This window comes from Penicilliopsis zonata (assembly GCF_001890105.1).
Source record: "Penicilliopsis zonata CBS 506.65 unplaced genomic scaffold ASPZOscaffold_4, whole genome shotgun sequence".
NCBI lineage: Eukaryota > Fungi > Ascomycota > Eurotiomycetes > Eurotiales > Aspergillaceae > Penicilliopsis > Penicilliopsis zonata.
The window spans coordinates 931,966-950,064 of NW_019208914.1; the positions used below are offsets into that span (position 1 = coordinate 931,966).

The 18,099-nt window shown below is 53.0% G+C and overlaps 7 protein-coding genes across 7 annotated transcripts; 2 read left to right on the forward strand and 5 right to left on the reverse strand.

Annotated features, from left to right (window-relative positions):
• Positions 1 to 89: 89 nt before the first annotated feature.
• ASPZODRAFT_62206 (hypothetical protein) lies at positions 90 to 1,518 on the reverse strand (the record flags this gene model as incomplete). Its single annotated transcript, XM_022729065.1, has 2 exons — positions 90 to 1,345; positions 1,419 to 1,518. 2 exons carry the CDS (start codon positions 1,516 to 1,518, stop codon positions 90 to 92), a joined length of 1,356 nt encoding a protein of 451 aa, XP_022582931.1.
• A 947-nt stretch (positions 1,519 to 2,465) lies between these two features.
• Positions 2,466 to 6,614, reverse strand: ASPZODRAFT_62883 (hypothetical protein; the record flags this gene model as incomplete). The annotated part of the gene is made up of 2 exons (XM_022729108.1): positions 2,466 to 6,205; positions 6,314 to 6,614. The coding sequence occupies 2 exons, from the start codon at positions 6,612 to 6,614 to the stop codon at positions 2,466 to 2,468; spliced, it is 4,041 nt and encodes a 1,346-aa protein (XP_022582932.1).
• Positions 6,615 to 6,906: 292 nt separating this feature from the next.
• On the reverse strand, positions 6,907 to 9,288 carry ASPZODRAFT_1594108 (hypothetical protein). The gene is made up of 4 exons (XM_022726406.1): positions 8,808 to 9,288; positions 8,739 to 8,745; positions 8,527 to 8,687; positions 6,907 to 8,462 (listed from the first exon to the last, which is right to left on the reverse strand). Exons 1-4 carry the CDS (start codon positions 8,834 to 8,836, stop codon positions 7,199 to 7,201), a joined length of 1,461 nt encoding a protein of 486 aa, XP_022582933.1. The 5' UTR covers positions 8,837 to 9,288; the 3' UTR covers positions 6,907 to 7,198.
• Positions 8,587 to 9,405, reverse strand: ASPZODRAFT_130449 (hypothetical protein). The gene is made up of 2 exons (XM_022722504.1): positions 8,739 to 9,405; positions 8,587 to 8,687 (listed from the first exon to the last, which is right to left on the reverse strand). Exon 1 carries the CDS (start codon positions 9,091 to 9,093, stop codon positions 8,896 to 8,898), a length of 198 nt encoding a protein of 65 aa, XP_022582934.1. The 5' UTR covers positions 9,094 to 9,405; the 3' UTR covers positions 8,587 to 8,687; positions 8,739 to 8,895.
• Positions 9,406 to 9,740: 335 nt separating this feature from the next.
• On the reverse strand, positions 9,741 to 11,046 carry ASPZODRAFT_61614 (hypothetical protein; the record flags this gene model as incomplete). Its single annotated transcript, XM_022729000.1, has 4 exons — positions 9,741 to 10,127; positions 10,195 to 10,521; positions 10,592 to 10,876; positions 10,957 to 11,046. 4 exons carry the CDS (start codon positions 11,044 to 11,046, stop codon positions 9,741 to 9,743), a joined length of 1,089 nt encoding a protein of 362 aa, XP_022582935.1.
• Positions 11,047 to 11,104: 58 nt separating this feature from the next.
• On the forward strand, positions 11,105 to 11,777 carry ASPZODRAFT_1593994 (hypothetical protein). Its single transcript, XM_022726405.1, has 2 exons — positions 11,105 to 11,619; positions 11,680 to 11,777. Exons 1-2 carry the CDS (start codon positions 11,295 to 11,297, stop codon positions 11,715 to 11,717), a joined length of 363 nt encoding a protein of 120 aa, XP_022582936.1. The 5' UTR covers positions 11,105 to 11,294; the 3' UTR covers positions 11,718 to 11,777.
• Positions 11,778 to 13,377: 1,600 nt separating this feature from the next.
• ASPZODRAFT_24059 (hypothetical protein) lies at positions 13,378 to 17,937 on the forward strand (the record flags this gene model as incomplete). The annotated part of the gene is made up of 3 exons (XM_022727955.1): positions 13,378 to 13,744; positions 13,812 to 17,836; positions 17,908 to 17,937. The coding sequence occupies 3 exons, from the start codon at positions 13,378 to 13,380 to the stop codon at positions 17,935 to 17,937; spliced, it is 4,422 nt and encodes a 1,473-aa protein (XP_022582937.1).
• Between the last annotated feature and the right edge of the window lie 162 nt (positions 17,938 to 18,099).

The following is an 18,099-nucleotide window of genomic DNA, read 5'->3' on the forward strand; positions in this document are numbered from 1 at the left end:
GCCAAAGAGACAGAGCAGAATAAATATATATATATATATATATATATATATTTATAGATAAAAGAATGAGTCATTTGGAAGAGAGATGATCATGCTTTCTCTATCCCGCCCATGTGAACGTCTTGTTCACTTGTCGGCGCAGTGGGCAGCTTTTCATCGAGAGACAGGGATTGCTGGGCCGGCTGCGACGACGGAGCTTCCGACTCCCTGGCTTGTGGAGACCGTTTGCCCAGGCGGCTGCACCAGTGTTCCGCACTGACCAAGGTGTCGTTAACCACGCTATTGACCTGCGCCATCATGTCTAATCCTTCCTGGGCCAGGACGAGGATACGATGAGCACTGACGGTCACATCCGACGCACTCGCAGTCGTATTTGGGGGAGGATTTGACGTCGAGGCGATCTGGAACCGTTGCGGCAGCGATGTGAGATGGCGACGCACCAGATTGCGCGCGTTCTCCGGCAGCGCGCCGCCGGCATACTTGGAGATGATGTCCACCACCTGTTTCAAGGTGGCGAGGACATCCTCGCGGACAGCCTGGATCCGCTGTGTGAGAAGGTTGTTCCGGGAGCTGGTCGCAGACACATCCTCATCGTTCTCCTGCGTCGACTTCTCCCATTCCTGTAGTGCACCCTTGAGAGCAACGATGGATTTCCCTAACCGGCCATTCGCCCACCGCAGCCACGTCAGGCAATACTGTAGGCTTCGCATCGATTCCTCACTCATCGCCACTCCAAGACCCGACGTGGAGATCATCAGTCTATTCTGCCAGGTCGGGTTGACCTGCCTGGAGGCATTTTTCGTTTCCGGGCTCTGCGTTCCATTGCCCAGATCTTCATAGCTCGGTGATCTAAGATCGTCGTAGGGAGGAAGAGATTCGGGGAGAGAAAGGTCAGAGACGCTTCGTGTCCGGTGTACGGGCACGCCGTCGTCTCTCAACCCCTTTTCCACATCGACATCACCGTGGAAATGACTCTTCGTGTCCACCTTGCGACGTTTGGTGGCGGTGGGACCAGCGGCCTCGACGGACGCAGACCCCCGTCGCTGCAGCGCCCAGCGGAGTCCGCTCTCCACGCCCGTCTTCCGTCCCACGGTATGGACCGTATTGGCTACGGGCGAGCCGATGGTGCGCTCGATAAACTCGGCGCCGTACCTGAAGCGCGGAGAATACGACTTAGACGAGGTATAGGCGGACATGGAACCGTTGATGGCTGAGGAGATCAGCGGATGGGTCGAGGTGAGTAGAGAGAGGAGAGGTTCCGGCTGGTTCGAGTCGGAGGTAGAAACAGAGGTCGTCATCGTAGCTCTGGGTGAATGCTGCGAGGATGTACGTGGGGATTGATAATCTAATTATGTTTAATTTTTCTTCTTTAAAAAAAATTCTTTTATCCATAGACCTAATAATTTCTAGCGACATACCCGAACGAAGGCCTTCAAGAGCCTGGGCGGCTTCAATATCATCCATGGATAAGACACTGGTCGCCCGTCGAGAACGGTCATCGACACCGTCGAGATCCATTCTGATAGCCGGAGCAATCGAAGTAGAGGATAAAGGAGGCAGAGGATGGAGAGGAGGATGGAGAGGAGCAGCAGCAGGAGGAGGAGGGGTAGCGGTATCTTGAGGGCAGTCGCTGCTATTGCCGCCGCAGTTCAAAAGTAATCGTGCATCGTGCGAGACATGGGCAGGAATACTGCTGAGTGGCCCAGCAGTTCCGTTCGGGCGGTTTTCCATGGAATAACTCGTAATTCTTCACTCGCCAGCGTTCAACCAGAGGACAGGAGGCAGTTGGTCGTTGCTTGGGACAGCCAACCAGGGCGAAACTGGCGAGGGAAAGTCTCAGCGCCCGTTTTGCACGTGAAGGCGGGAAAACATGCGATGACGACGGAGTCTCTCCACCGCCCGGCATTCACATGTTACTAGTAGTTGCTTAGTAGAGAGTAATGATAATAGTAATAGTACTTATATTGATTTATTATTCTTTTGTATAGTAGTGGATAGGTAGGTATAATGTCAATTTAACAGATAGCTATATATAGTACGGAGTAGTACGGAGTAAGTACCATGATAGAATAGAACGTGGAAATACTGCCAACTGGCAAACCTGATCCGTACCAGGAGTTCCCAACAAACCATGGCGTGTCCCAACCCTTCTCTGTCACATGTCATGATCGATTATTCGCTTGTGTTTGCCGCTTGTTCTCTGCTTCGCTCTTTCTAATTGTGGCAATTTCAGCGCCCAGGAATCAGCAGATTCAGGCTTCAGGAATCAGCACATGCCTGGCATGTGATACGCCAGCTGACCGCCTGCTGTTTTGGGCTATTGGGGTGTCATCACGTGGGACGTCACATGTCAGCATCACGTGAAGTACAACTAAACCATTCTTGGAAGGAGCGACCACCGACAACCTCTGAATAGCAAGCACTTCTCTCTAGGCATCAATATTTCCTACAAGATTCACTACCTCCTACTCTACAGACTTGCCGTCGTCGAAATCAAACTCTTCACCCACCTCGTAGCCTGCAACCAGCATGGCTTCGATCGCGTCCTCGCCCTCATACACCTGATCGTCGGCGTCCGACCCGCCAGGCGTCTCCTCTAGCTGATCGGTCGCCGTCAGATGCTGCACCATCCGCTGGCTGACCTTGTAGCAGGCGAGGATCTCGTTGCGAACCGACCGGGACGGGGCCTGGCTGGCCTTGATCTGGCATAGCGTCTCGCCGAAGGCGTGGAAGGGGAAGCTCGACCGCCAGTGTCGCGCGTACGTCGCCGAGGCGAGATGCTTCAGCCACTCCGCGGGGCTCTGCTGCCAGGTGTGGCAGAGCGGATGGTCACCGGGGGGCGGGTTAATCGCGCGTACGCGCTCAACGGCCTGCTCGGCTTTGGACGAGTATTCCTTGCTCTCACCCTGGAAGGTGGCCGTCCAGGCGCGTTGCTGCTTCTGGATCTCCCGGGCGATCTCCTTTAGAAGATCGTGCAGACGGCCGCCATGCCGCCGGTCTTCATCCGCCATTGCTATCGCCTCCTGGTATGGGCGAAGCAGGTCTTCGTCTTTGTGGTGGACAATGTCCTTCTCCGGGAAGGCATCGTTGAGTTGTTTCAGCACGGCGTCTCGCTCCGTGCGAGCCACACGGAACTTCAGGTAGTCGATAATATTCGACATCTTTGGGCGCCGCTCCGGGTTCTTGTACGCCGGCGCCTCTCGCATCCGTGGGCTGATTGTGCGTCGGTATTCTTTCCACGCCTGCTCCGACAGGTGGACGCCGCCTTTCCGACCGTCGACCAGATGGCTCAGGAGGCACGCCAGTTCCTTTGCCTTGCTATGGTCGATTGACTCGTCGTACTTGAGCTTCTCGTGCTCGACCGTGCATCGGCCGAGGTTCGACAGCGTCAGGTTGAAGGCGAACGTTCCGCGCAGGAACTCGTCCATCGACGGAATCTGGTCCATGGGGATGGAATGGTTCGTGAGACCAAAGTGCTGGGAACCGTATTCTTCTTCTTCCGGGGGTGGCTTGCAATTGGCAAACTGGGAGACAATATTCTGGTCCCAGCAGATCCAGGGCGTGTCCCCATCGTAGTCGCCCCCGGACAATAGGTGTGCAAGAGGCGTATTCCCCTTTGTCGGAAACACAATAACGTCTTTGAAGTGACGCAGCTCTGGCTTCCAGACTGCCCGTCGGCGCTGAATGTCCGACGGCAGATGTGCTGGTAGTCGGCCGACCAGCACGTCCACCCCGTCGAGCAGGTTATCCTCGAACTGACCGTGAGGATCCTGCCACTGGCTGGAAAACTCGAAATGCACCTCATCCTCCTGCAGGACCCCGTACGGGTCCGCAATGCAGTATGCGTAGGTGGACAAGGGCACCTCGATGTGCAGCTCATCGACGTGCCGGTCCAGTGCTTCTTGTAGAAACCTCCTCAGGCGCTTCCGTAGGGGCAGAAAGCAGCGGGGCGAGAACCCAGCCTCGGAGAGCCGGATGATGTATTCCGCGTCGTCCATCATCCACTGTTCCAATCGTTTGATCCTCATGGCCATCATCATGGCACCGTCGGGCCCGGGCGGCCGTAGTTTCTGCACCAGACCCCGACACAGCACACTGCTGTCAGCCTGCAGCACGGCCGCAAAGTCCTGATACAGCTCGCGGATCCCGCGCCGCGTCAGTTCGGCAATGTACTCCTTCATCGGCCCGCCGTGCTCCAGGATGGCCAGCAGCTGGACGTTCAAGTCGACCGGGTGCAGCGGTTTCGACCAGTTCAGCACCTCAAAGGTCAGCTGCTCGTCATCGAGAGGGCCCGTCCAGTCGCGTGGATGAGGCTTGATCTTCAACTGGGAATCCGTGATCTGGATCCAGAAGGGATCGTTGTCCTCGCCCGCAAGGGGCGACTCGTGCCGGTCTACCATCCACAGGCCCTTGGCGCCGGCAATCCTGCCCTGGAAGCAGCTGGGCGTGTTGCCCGTCATCCCCAGATGGTCGCAGATGGCATTTGCCACAGAGCGCGACATGAGCGCACACCCGTCGTTCATGACCGGGCGGCCAGGCAGATCTTTCAGATGCAGGATCTGCGCCGGTTTCAGCACCACAGTCGCATACGTCTTGGACAGACCCAGCGAAAACCGCTGGAAGAGCTTGCAGTTGCTCTGGTTCCGGTTCGCTTCGGGCGGCATGTGCCAGTTGACCAGGGCCTCGAGGCTCATCGGCGTGTGTCTGTCGCAGTCCTGGCGGGCGGGGGAGATGGCAGGCATCGGCCGCAGACTGTACTGGTCAAAGTCGACGCCGTCGACTGCGAAAAAGTCTACTCGGAATCGTGGCTCGGCGAAGCCTTTATTGGATTTGCGTTTCAGCTTGACCTCTTCGACGTAGAACGGTCTCCATTTCCGCCCCAGGCAGGAATGCACGTTCTGCGTCAGCCAGGAGGCGATGCTCTCTCTCAACAGGGTCGGGTGCGATTCGATCCGCAGATGGTTCGGTGGGCGTGACGGTGCCGGGATGGTGAGGCTCATGAAACGGTCAGCCCCGAAGCGTCGACGAAATCGACACGTCCGTTCAGTCCGTAAGGGGTTGAGCCTCAGCTTGAGGATCCCGGGCTCCGAGGGACTGCACCAGTCCAGATCGCCCGTCAGCACAACCACCTCGGAATGTTTGTCGGTTTTGAACTGCTCGACCGCCGCGTCCCAGGCCTTACGCGAGGACTTCTCCGGAAGCCCGGCGTTGCCTCGTCGACTGTGGCGCTCGATCCATTTCCAAAAGTCCTCGTGCGATTGGAACGAGATGGTGTCGCCCACCAGCATTTCCTTCAGGGGCACCTTCCATGCCCTCCCGATTCTCTCGAGTTCGTACCGGTGTCGCAGCGGGATGGACCGCGGGAAGGACTGCTCGACGGAGAATGGCCCATAGGTCAGCAGGCGGTCGAGGATCTTCTGGTCGATGATGCTGTTGGCCTCGGCCACCATACGCGCGCCCTTCGGGTTCATCCCGTTGACTCCGTTGACTCCGTCAAAGAGCTCCATTGCGTGCGACGCCAGCAGGTACTCGTAAACAGATTGGCTGTCCGTCTCATCGTCATCGCCGCCCGCGTCCGGCTCGGTGATCGTTGTATTGGCAAAGGAGGTATTCATCGGTATGGTATCGGTGTCTGACATGAAGGAAGTGGCGACGGTCGAGAAGCTCTTCTTCAGCAAGCTTGTTCTACCGGACGGTCCTGCTTCCGACCAGAACGTCGGCCCGGCACCGACTGAAACGGTCGATGTCTGTCTTGTCGGGTTCTGGCGCGGGGCAGTCGATACCGCGAGAGTGTCATTCTGTGTCGCTTGCCCCGTGCGTCCATTATTCAAGTTCCAATTCCCCTCTTCGAGATCCGAGTCGAGGAACTCGTCCGCAATGGCAGCCGGTGCCGTGCGCGTGAAATCCAGGGTCCTGATCGGTGAGCACGAATGCTTCACCGGCGAACTCGGGGCCGTGTGGAAATCCGAAGACTCCCCGTCCTCGTCCTCGTCCTCATCCTCATTGTCGGACGATAACCTTCTCTTCGATGGTGGCCGGGGTAGCAACTGCTCCGCCAGTCGGCGGCCTTGCGACTCGACATCCTCAGCCAGCGGGGAAAAGGCACCATTGTTCAACAGCCAAATTTCATCATCGATCAGCTTCTTCAGATACCGAATATGTGCGTCTTGGTCGTCGCGCGACGGGCGCATTAGCCTATCTCCGTCTGTGAAGCTGTAGCCAACAGTCTCCCGCAACAACGACGCCGACGAAGATCCAGCCGTCGCACCAGCATTAACAGGCGTGGTACCATACGATTGACGACCGTGCCGACTGGACTTTTGCTGCTGCTGCTGCTGTCTCATCCCCCGCCCACGCTGCCGCTCATTCCGCCGGGAGATCGCCCATTCCTCGAAATTATCCAGGACCCGATGCAGATGGTCCACGTTGCGATTGTAGAACAACCGCTTGATGCCAAGGTAACAGATCAGCCCGGGCGGCTTCTCCTTCCCCTCCGTCATGGAAGGCGAGGAGAATAGGGGATTGGGGAGGTCGAGGAAGAATCGATCGTTCAGCGAATCGACCAGATGCTGCAGCTCCCTCCCTGTCTTCTGAGGGGTCCGGGGAAGGGCCATTTCTTTATCCAAGGTCCTCACATATAAAGAATAAATCAAACTAAATCAAAATACCGATAAAATTCTCTCTCCTTCTCCCTGTTTTGTTTTCTTCTTTGCCAGATGATTGTATTTTTTTTTTCTAAACCCAAGAGTCAACCAAAACAAAACAGCCGCTTTTCTTGCGCCCACCCACCAGAGCAGTAAACAATCCAAGAAGAAGAAAAAAAAGGAATCCAGCTGATGTATTATTTTATTTATTCTCTATTTCAAGGACCTCGTGTTAGGATGAGGGGAAAGAGGGGAAATAAGCAGATACGGATGTGACAGACTGCAGGTCTCGAACAGACGACTCACGCTAGACGAATATTTGCCCTTTGTTGCTATGGAGGGGGCTGGTAGTTATAGAAAAGAATAAAAAGCCATACTCCAACTAGTAGCCAGCCAGTCCGATCTATTTATTTAATGTTGACTACTGCCTCTCCATTAATTCCTTGAATGCCATCATTTGGCTCTCTCGAACCAAACTCGAGGGTAGTAAAGAACTACTGGTCCTGACTGCTTTGCTTATCTATAAGCTGGCTAGTTTAAAATGAAAACAAAATTCATAGGCGCAACATCGCAATAGCGTTCCTCAACCGATTGCTTCGAGGATATGAACATGGCTTCTCCCTGTCCGGGGGGGGTTGCTTCTTATCCGTCCACAAATCAGCTTGCTCGGGCGGGACAGATTTGCAGCTGGTCTTGGTCTTGTGGAGTAAGAACAACGTCGAGAACAGGGGAATCCCAATATACGATGTGGTGAACGCCACCCAGTTGAAGCCCCCTTTGAAGCTATCGAGTCCCTTGGTGAGGGAAAGAAAGCCACACAGAGCCAGTGCGATGTGGGAACCCGCCGACCCGAATGGCGCCTTGTAGGCCAGAGCCTCATCGGGCACTTTCTGGACAGTCCTGGCGCGCACAAACGAGATATGCGTCATGAGAATCGACATCCAAGTCAGGAGCCCGAGGATGGTGACAACGTTCACAAAATACGTGTACACCAACTTGGTGTCGCTAGAAACATTCGCGAAAGCGGTTGCGGCAATCAGCGAGCAGACGCCCAAGGCATTGATGGGTACCTCTCTCCTGTCAAGCGCCATGAAAAACAGAGGGGCTTTCTTCTCCTTGGAGAGGCCATAAAGGAGCTTGGTCGCCATGTAGAGATCATAGTCTGCAGACGAGAAGACAAAACACAAGATACAGGCGTTGAGGAAGTCTGGCAGAACTTGAATACCGGCAATCCTAATCGCCACAACAAAGGCTGATGCTGCTGATGTCTGAGAAGCCCTCGAAGCAAAAGCTATTTCCTGGGAGTCATACGGAATAACCATGCCGAGTAGGGTGATGGTGAGAATGTAGAACACCATGATTCGGCAGAAAATCAGCCGAATGGCCCGTGGAAGGGTATTTGGACCTTGGCTGACTGTCAGCCCGATCACTTCTGTACCCATGTAAGAAAAAGTGGCAGACGACATTGCGCTCCAGATTGCGAGGAAGATGCGTCCTCCAGTGGACGAGTTTGTGGCAAAGGCTCCAGGCTCCCCCCAATACCGGAACCCCGTGCGATCATGGTTCGGTCCTCCGCCGAGAGCGAGAACCAAAGACAAGATGATTAGTCCTATTAGAATGATGATTTTGAACAAGGACACCCAGCACTCGAAATTGGCAATGAACCTGAGACTATAGTAGTTGATGAGAATGATCGCTGCCCAAAAAAAGACAATCCAAATCGCAGGGTTGATAGCACTAGGGTCAACCCAATATGCCATGACCAAAGCACCGGCGGTAAGCTGGTTGGGAGTCACTATCGCGTACTTGAGCCAAAGCCTGCACAGAAGGTTAGCTGACCAGGGACATGCTTGGGTTCCACACCAAGAATAGGGAGACGGACATCCATCCTAACGTGAAACCCAGAGCAGGGTGGCAGAAGCGGACCGCGTGGTCAGTAAGAGTGGGAGATACAGGCAGCCAGGCGCACATCTCGCCGAGGGCGCACATCACCAAATACACAATAAATCCGATGGCAGTATACGCAATAAGAATCGATGCAGGCTGGAAGAATTAGCGGGCTGCGGCGACTGATATCTTGGTAGTGTGACTTACTCCAGCTCTGGACAGCACACGGAGTTATTAGTATGTAGAGACATCTTTTAATGATCCGGAGGTTCTTACTCTGAAAGAGCACTGCTGCTTCCAATCATCAATCCCGTGCCTATCCCTCCACCGATCGCTGATAATGATCAGAATTTATGCAGAGGTTTCAGATAAGAGACGAGGACGAACTGAGTAGCGTGATGCTCGCAGGCCTGAGTGGAGGGTAGGGGTCTCGGACTGTCTGAGAAGGAACCGCCGCATTTCCAGCCACAGGAGTAGGATCTTGCTCGACCAAGGCCTTATGGGCACCTTGTAGAGGGATCAAACTCGGTGGTTCTGCATCGGGAGGGACTTGTTGCGACATTGCCAAAGGTGATATAAGCCCATGGGAGTTCCCACTAAATGGGAACGGATAAACAAAGCTACCCAGGAAAAAAGAGAGAGCACGATTATTGAAAAGGTATTGTTGAACCGAGCCCAGAATAAGAAATGGTCAAGGGAGAAGACGCCTTCAAAGGATGAGGAAAGGGAAGTGAAGGAGGGAAGGAACGAGCTGTAGTCGGTCTTTCCATATATCCAGTAGACATAAATATAAAGCTCATACTTTGAAAGTCTGCTGTTGAGACAGTTGATTTGATTTCTAAAGAAACCTGCACATTCAAGAATGTGATCACTGACTGTACTGCAATAGAATATAAATGCAAAAAACGATCATGTCCAGGTGTGTGTCCCACCCAGTGGTATCACAAACTGAAATCAAGGGCGATGAGCTTCGAGTTTGAATCTCGTCGACTGGAGGTCGAGAAATAACTCTAGCCACCGATTCCAAACCAAAAACAAAAGAACAAACCAAACGCCGGGATATTCTATCACTCCAAACGAGAAAAAAAACCTGTTGTCCGTCACAAAGAGCATTTGCGTCCTGAGATGAGGGAAAGGCATGAAAAATGGATATACACAAATCAAGTGTAAGGTGACGGCTAGCATCGCCTCATTCTCCGACCTTCGGGTTTACACTCTGCCAAACAACGAATCGCTGGACTCGGTGCGAGGAAATGTCCTTCCTCTGGAGAAGAGCGAATCGCTAGACTCGGTGCGTGGGAACGACCGCTGCTGAGCCTTGGAGGCGATACGGCCGGTATAGATGCCCTTGGCGGTGCCTTGGCACACCATTTCAAGGTATTCTTTGAAATCGGAGTGCTTGAAATCGGGATACAAGTCTTTGGAGGTGAGATAGCCGAGATACTTGGCATACTCAGGGTTGTTGTCACCACGAATTCCCCATGAAAGTTGGTACTCGGCGATGTAGCGAGGAATGAACTTGAGAGGGTCGAAGGGGTATGTCTCGCTAGACTGCCTGGCGGCAAGGACCCGATGGACGATAGTTTCTTCATGAACCTTAGTGTCCTGCTGTCAGTAAGAGTAGTAGAAGGCCGGGCCCCTCATTTAAAAAAAGTTCACTTACATGATTCCTCTCAATCTTCTCCCCGCTGACCTCTTCCAGGAGATCGTAGATCTGGTTTTGTGTCATGACAATATTGTACGCAAACACCATCTTGTTGAGAGTCCTGTCATCAACGATGATGCGTGCGATGTAGCGTCCGATGTCCCGGAGATCGGTCAGTGCCGTGGGAGCGGTCCCGTCGCCGATGATCTCGTCGTTGGCGATTGTCATAGCATAGTCGATCTTCCCAGAAGCAAGACGCGGGTAGGAGAGCTGGTACCACCAGCCGACATCGACAATGGTATAAGGCAGATAGAGCTGCTTGATGTGGTTGTAAACTTTCTCCTTCTACAGGGCAAACGAGCTGTTAGCGTGTGTGGTTCGAGCCTCTCAACCGAACCGAAGGAAAAAGGTGTACCTCGTCTCTCAACCACATGATGCCGCCAGGTGGCGCCACCGTGATGAAGCCGCAGGGAACAAATCTTTTGACACCTGCTTTCTTCGCAGCCTTGGCCAAAGGAATCTGAGACTCTTGCTCTGAAGGGGCGATCGAGCTGACGACGACATCGATATTTTTGAGTGCCTGGACCAGGTCTTCTTCAGAGGCCTGGAGATCGCAAGACCGGATTTCAACCCCTCGTTCCCGCAGAGTGGCGATTGCTGGCTTGATCATAGACCTTGGGCGAATGAGGGCGGCGACATCCTAGGTAGCATCAAAAACGACAAGATTAGTATGAGTCGAAAAGAAAGAAAATAGCCATAAGTAGGGAAATAATATCTTACAAAGTGGCCGGCCTCCAGAAGCCCATCGACAATCGAACTCCCGGTCTCGCCGGTCGCTCCCACCAGGAGGACTCTTGTTCTCGTAGTCATGATTGTCTGTCGCTGATAATACTGCTGTGGATTGATTTGGCAATACGTTGGACCTGACTGTGTTTGGTTGACCAAAATAAAATACCCCAATCAGGCTCTCACAGAGACAAGTAGGAGGAAGGGATTGAAGTAGTGTGACAGAAGAGAAAGAGAAGAGTGCCGGATCCCTCCACGTTATAAACCAGAACCGTTGAGTGGCCTACCTACCCACTTTTGAGCCCATCCAGAGTGGACAACAGTGGGTCGTGATGTGGATGTTCACTTCCCCGAGAAAGGCACGGGTGGCGTCTGCGTTGTCCCTAGGAACAGGAGATGAGACAACCCGATGTTGCGAGCCCGTCGTCGATAACCACAAGGTGACCTTTGAGCAGGAAGAACTGGAGATCTGTCTCTGCTATGCCTTCGGAAAGTCAGATGCTCGAAATCTCTGCTCATTTTCCGGGCCGGTGATTCGGGATCAGAAGCTTAATGCTCCCCCTACGTCATATTCACATCGGTCCGGCAAGACGTCAATGTGGGCGCATTCCGCCCACCCAAACCAGCACGAAAGCGCTGAATCTCGCGGCCCTAAACATACAGCAGAGGTCAGCGATGTCCTCTCATAGTTCTTATAGCCCAAGACTACTGCCCTACCTGTTATCCCATCACGCAGGAGGCAAACCCAACAGTAAATCAGCCCCTTCTACTCGGAAGTGAGCCCATCTACCAGGCACCCCACCTGCACCCGTAGGATCAACGTGGCCTATTTTCCCTCGACACCGGTGACGACATGGGCAGCGCCCCGAAAGAAGTTACCACACACTTTTGGCTGCTTCAATTTGTGGCCATTCAGCTCTATTCTGGTCCTGCCTGCATGAGGTCGTACCGCAGGAGAGAAGGAGGGGGAAGCGGTGAAATCTCCTGGTTCGGTCGGAAAAGAGTTTGACCCTAGCGAGTGGACTGGCGAACTTGCTGGGATGGAATGTGAGGCTGATATGCAGACAAATGGATTCAAAATTGCGCCACGCTCGATAACTAGACTCGGAATTCCCCCAGTCAATCTCCTGCAGTAGTGAGTCAGTCGTCATGAGTTGGGGGTACCTGAAGCTACTCCAAAGCTCACTCCATAGTTACCAGCGGACGGTCCACTGATCCCCGGTTTGAGGGGTTTATCTGGGGCGTTAGGTTGTAAATCCCCAGAAATTTAGTTCAATTGAACAGACGTAAGAGCCAGAATCTTAATTGAGGCCTTAGAATTCAATTCTTCCTGCCCTGAGTCCCCTGTTTACCAGTTCTACCAAGGAGACTTTGTGGGAGGAGCGTGATTTTATCATGCTATTCTCAAATGGGTTAGCCTGTAGAAGCCTGAGGCCACAATAAATCACATGGCCAAAGGGCACCTGAAATCAAAACAACTACGGTAGTTACTCCTACCTCTCTCAGGAACTCAGACTTGGATTTTCAATGTCTCTCTCATCATATTTGTGACAATTTACCAATCGCTGAGATCTGATAAAGCTCTGTCCTCAACTGCCACATGGAAGCCAGCGCACGCCCATGTCTTTTCTCTAAATACCCCTTCCTTATCTCCGATTAGCCAGATAGGCGGAAGTTTGAGCCATTATTACTATTCAGCCTACAGATTACACAAGCCGCGTGGCCGGAGGGGCCATAATACAAAAGAGCCAGCCGTGGTATAGAGAATCATAAGCTATCACCCATTTGGCTATCTGTACGGTACGTAAGCCTGGGCGATATTACCCCATTGCCACGATTGGATATTCCGAGACTTAACACAAGTTGAAGACAGCCAGATTCGGACCCCGACGTTTTATGAACCAATCTCGGGTTTTCCGTGCGTTTCCCCCATTTCAGCGGTTATGATTATTATCAATCCATACCATGATGGCGCCGTCGGTTGGCTAGATTCGCCAGGCTACGAGATCTGGCCTCACCGACATCCTTCGGTGACTCAGTCTCCACGTTGCAACAGTAGCGACTGCTAGCGAGGGCTGTCTGACCCTGGAGGGGTTAGACCGGGGTATTGTGGAGTCTGAAGGATTCAAGAAATTTGCTAGATGTGACCTTTCTTGGGGTTTGACCAGTCATGTCGCGTTTGCTACATGGCCCGGTCTTTTTCTCCCTTCTTTTTTTCTTTCCTCTCTTCTATCGTTTGTCTCCTGCTCCTCGAAGACGAGGATCGGACACTTGAAGTCGACAGTCGGTCCTGGGGTATTGTGGGATAGCCACTGCTCAAGTTCCTGGCCGACTCCTGCAGATGCCCAATTTTGGTCCATCACAACTGTACATGACCTAGGAAGCTGAGCTCGGTCCTAAGAGCCCTTCCCCATCATGGAGGAAAAGAACTCTTCTACGGCTAAACCCCAGCCAACCTCTGACGTGGATACTCTCTGCACCGATGGCTACGAGCAGAATAGGGAACGAATTCGCATCGCAAATCCACAGGGCATGACTCGTTCCCAGAGTGGAGTAGATGTTGAGAAAGCCGAACAGGAATTCTCCGAGTTAAATAAGCAGTTCTCCAACATCTCATACCAAGCCCGCCGGCTGTCAAAGCAGGTCTCCAGGCATTCCAAACTCGCAGATGTTGAACAGGCTGTCAGCTCTACCGAGTCGAGCGAGCAGTGGGACCTGGAGAACACTTTGCGGGGCACGAAAGACGCGGAGGTCGCAGCTGGGATCAGAAACAAGAATATTGGTAGGCATATGTCCAACTTTTTTCTATCCAGCCGACGAATCTTTCTCTCACTGACTACTTGGCATAGGTGTGGTCTGGAACGACCTCACCGTTCGAGGCCTTGGTGGCATGAAAAACATTATTAAGACCTTCCCAGATGCCATCGTTGATTTTTTCAATGTGCCCGAGACCATCATGCACATGCTCGGACATGGCCGAAAGAGTCAAGAGTTCGATATCCTGAAAGACTTCCGTGGCGTTGCGAAGCCAGGAGAGATGGTATTGGTGCTGGGCCGTCCAGGATCAGGCTGCACCACCTTTCTCAAGGTGATCACAAACCAACGCTCTGGATATACCGGGGTAGACGGAGATGTCATGTACGGACCTTTCGATGCGAAAACTTTCTCCAAGCGGTTCCGCGGTGAAGCTGTCTACAACCAGGAAGATGATGTTCACCAGCCTACCCTGACCGTCAAGCAAACGTTGAATTTTGCGCTGGACACAAAAACCCCTGGAAAGCGTCCCTTGGGCGTGTCGAAGGCGGAGTTCAAAGAGAGAGTCACGGGAATGTTACTCAAAATGTTCAATATTGAGCACACTGCCAATACAGTTATCGGGAACCAATTCATCAGAGGTGTTTCCGGAGGCGAAAGACGCCGTGTAAGCATTGCAGAAATGATGATCACTTCTGCCACCGTTCTGGCCTGGGATAATAGTACCCGCGGCCTCGATGCCTCCACTGCGCTAGACTTTGCCAAATCCTTGCGTATCATGACCAACATCTACAAGACGACAACGTTTGTTTCCTTGTATCAAGCTTCGGAAAACATCTACAAACAGTTCGACAAGGTGCTCGTCATCGACAAGGGCCGTCAAGTATTCTATGGTCCCACGTCCGAAGCACGTTCCTACTTCGAAGGTCTTGGATTCGAGAAGAAACTGCGACAGACCACCCCGGACTATCTGACTGGCTGCACTGATCCATTCGAGAGAGAGTTTAAAGAAGGCCGAGATGAGAGTAATGTCCCGTCGACTCCTGCTGCGCTGGCAGAGGCCTTCGACAAGTCCATCTACAGCGAGAGACTCGCAGCCGAGATGGAGTCGTACCGCCGCCAAACGGAGCAGGAAAAGCATCTCCATGATGAGTTTGAACTGGCCCATCTCGAAGCGAAACAGAAGTTTACCCCAAAATCATCGGTCTACTCCATTCCGTTTCATCTGCAAGTCTGGGCTCTGATGCAACGGCAGTTCCTGCTCAAACTGCAGGACAAGTTCGCTCTCACCGTGTCTTGGATCACATCCACGGGAATTGCCATCATCCTCGGCACCGTGTGGCTGCAGCTGCCCAAGACCAGTGCCGGCGCTTTCACCAGGGGTGGATTGCTTTTCATTAGCATGCTTTTCAACGGGTTTCAGGCCTTTTCCGAGTTAGCATCCACCATGATGGGACGAGCCGTCGTCAACAAGCATAGGCAGTTCACCTTCTACCGACCGAGCGCCCTGTGGATTGCTCAGATCCTAGTCGACACCATCTTCGCCACGGCTAGGATCCTACTATTTGCCATCATCGTCTATTTCATGTGCGGTCTTGTTCTAAATGCGGGTGCTTTCTTCACGTTCGTCCTGATCATCATCACTGGCTATGTCTGCATGAGTGTCTTCTTCCGGACTATCGGGTGCGTGAGCCCGGACTTCGACTATGCCATGAAGTTCGCCGCCGTGATCATCACCCTGTTCGTGTTGACTTCGGGCTATCTCATTCAATGGGGGAGCGCCCAGGTATGGCTTCGCTGGATCTACTACATCAACCCCTTCGGTCTTGGCTTTTCCAGCTTGATGATAAATGAGTTTGATAGACTGACTATGACGTGCGTCTCTGACTCTTTGATTCCAAACGGGCCGGGATACTCTGATATCGCACACCAAGCTTGTACTCTAGCTGGAGGAGATGCCGGTTCTGCCATTATTCCCGGTACAAGCTATATCGAGCAGACCTTCAGCTATTACCGCAAGGATCTTTGGCGGAACTGGGGAATTATGCTTGCGCTCATTGCGGGTTTTCTCGGGATGAACCTATACTTTGGCGAAACGCTCACTTTTGGTAGTGGAGGCAAGACCGTTACTTTCTACTCAAAGGAAAACAAGGAAAGAAAGCAGCTGAACGAAGCCCTGAAGAAGAAAAGATTTGCACGCCGATCCAAAGATGAGAATGATCCCGCCAGCGATCTTCAAGCGGTCTCAAAGTCAATATTCACGTGGGAAGATGTCTGTTACGAAGTCCCGGTTGCATCGGGTACTCGTCGGCTGCTCAATTCGGTCTACGGATACGTGCAACCCGGGAAGCTGACTGCGCTGATGGGTGCATCTGGTGCAGGGAAGACCACACTGCTTGATGTCCTGGCGTCTCGGAAGAACATCGGTGTGGTCACAGGTGATATCTTGGTTGATGGCATTGCGCCCGGCACCTCTTTTCAGCGAGGCACGTCCTATGCGGAGCAGCTCGATGTCCATGAGCCGATGCAGACCGTTCGCGAAGCGCTTCGCTTCTCTGCGGACCTTCGCCAACCGTACGAAACGCCCCAGTCTGAGAAGTACAGTTACGTAGAGGACGTTATTTCCCTGCTTGAGCTGGAGAATCTTGCCGATGCCATTATTGGGGACCCTGAGAGTGGCCTCTCTGTCGAGGAACGCAAACGAGTCACCATCGGTGTCGAACTAGCTGCGAGGCCCGAACTGCTCCTCTTTCTGGATGAACCTACTTCAGGGCTGGACAGCCAGTCTGCATTCAACATCATTCGGTTTCTCCGAAAGCTTGCCGCCGCCGGACAGGCCATCTTATGCACTATCCACCAGCCTAATTCAGCACTGTTTGACAGCTTCGACCGTTTGCTCCTGCTCCAGAGAGGGGGTGAATGTGTCTACTTTGGCGACCTGGGCGATGACTCGGCCGTCCTGTTGGACTATTTCCGTCGCAACGGTGCCGACTGTCCTCCTGATGCTAATCCTGCTGAATGGATGCTTGACGCCATTGGTGCAGGCCAAACCCGTAGCATCGGCGACCGCGATTGGGGCGAGGTCTGGCGCAGGTCGCCTGAACTCGAGCGTCTGAAAGAGGAGATCATCGAAATCAAGGCGAGACGTCAGACCGAGGTGCAAGGGTCGTCGCAACCTGATGAAGTCGAGAAGGAATATGCCAGTCCGCTCTGGCACCAGATCAAGGTGGTCAGCCGCCGGACACATCTTTCGTACTGGCGCTCGAAGAACTACGGCTTCACGCGCCTGTTCACGCACGTCGTCCTCGCCTTGATCACTGGCCTTTCCTTCCTTCAATTGGATGACTCGCGGACCTCGCTTCAGTATCGCATTTTCGTCATTTTCAACGTGACCGTGCTACCCGCCATTATTATTCAACAGGTCCAACCAAAATATGACTTCTCGCGCTTGATCTTCTACCGCGAGTCCGCTTCCAAGACCTACGGCCAGTTCGCCTTTACCCTGTCGATGGTCCTCGCCGAGCTGCCGTACAGCATCCTATGCGCCGTGTGTTTCTTCCTCCCGATTTACTACATCCCTGGCTTCTACACCGAACCCAGCCGAGCAGGGTATCAGTTCTTGATGGTCCTAATCACAGAGCTTTTCTCCGTCGCTCTTGGCCAGGCGATGTCCGCACTTACCCCGAATAGCTTCATCGCGTCGCAGTTCAATCCCCCTGTTATTATCATTCTGAGTTTGTTTTGTGGCGTCACCATCCCAAAGCTGCAGATGCCAAAGTTCTGGCGCGAATGGCTGTACCCATTGGACCCGTTCACCCGTCTCATCAGCGGGATGGTGGTGACGGAATTGTATGGCCGGGATGTTGTCTGCAGGGAATCAGAATACGACACGTTCACCCCGCCAGCCAACGAGACGTGTGGGCAGTATATGAGCGCATTTTTCGCCGACGGTGGGCTAGGGTACCTCAAGGACAACGCGAGCAGCACGTGCGAGTACTGCGCATACAAGGACGGCCAGCAGTTTTACGCGGAGTTCGACATGTCGTTCAGCGATCGATGGAGGGACCTCGGGATTTTCGTGGCCTACATTGCATCAAGTCTGATTATTCTCTTCATTGCAGTGAGTCGTCACCTTCTTCCTGTTTTTCATCTAGCGATGCGTAGTATTCCATGTACTGACCTGAATACTAGTCTCGCTTCCTCAACTTCAACAGACGGTAAAAAGCAATACCAGCGGGCTAATCCTCTCTTTTGGATGAATTCACCCAATATATGTTGGGTTAAAGAAAAAGAAAAGTACATATAAAAGAGCTCACTACATAATTTTGGTCAACGATATCGTGGCGGGCTCAAGCCTGTTGACATTTTTTCAACTCTTGATAT

Bases quoted from the DNA above. Each gene is read 5' to 3' on its own strand.
- ASPZODRAFT_130449 (XM_022722504.1), bottom strand. From the start codon at position 9,093: ATGTCGCAACAAGTCCCTCCCGATGCAGAACCACCGAGTTTGATCCCT.
- ASPZODRAFT_1594108 (XM_022726406.1), bottom strand. From the start codon at position 8,836: ATGATTGGAAGCAGCAGTGCTCTTTCAGA. The intron at 8,463-8,526 runs GTCCGTCTCCCT...CCTTCTGTGCAG, and splicing joins GGTTTCACGTTAGGATGGAT to GCTTTGGCTCAAGTACGCGA.
- ASPZODRAFT_1593994 (XM_022726405.1), top strand. From the start codon at position 11,295: ATGTGGATGTTCACTTCCCCGAGAAAGGCACGGGTGGCGTCTGCGTTG. The intron at 11,620-11,679 runs ATACAGCAGAGG...CTACTGCCCTAC, and splicing joins TGAATCTCGCGGCCCTAAAC to CTGTTATCCCATCACGCAGG.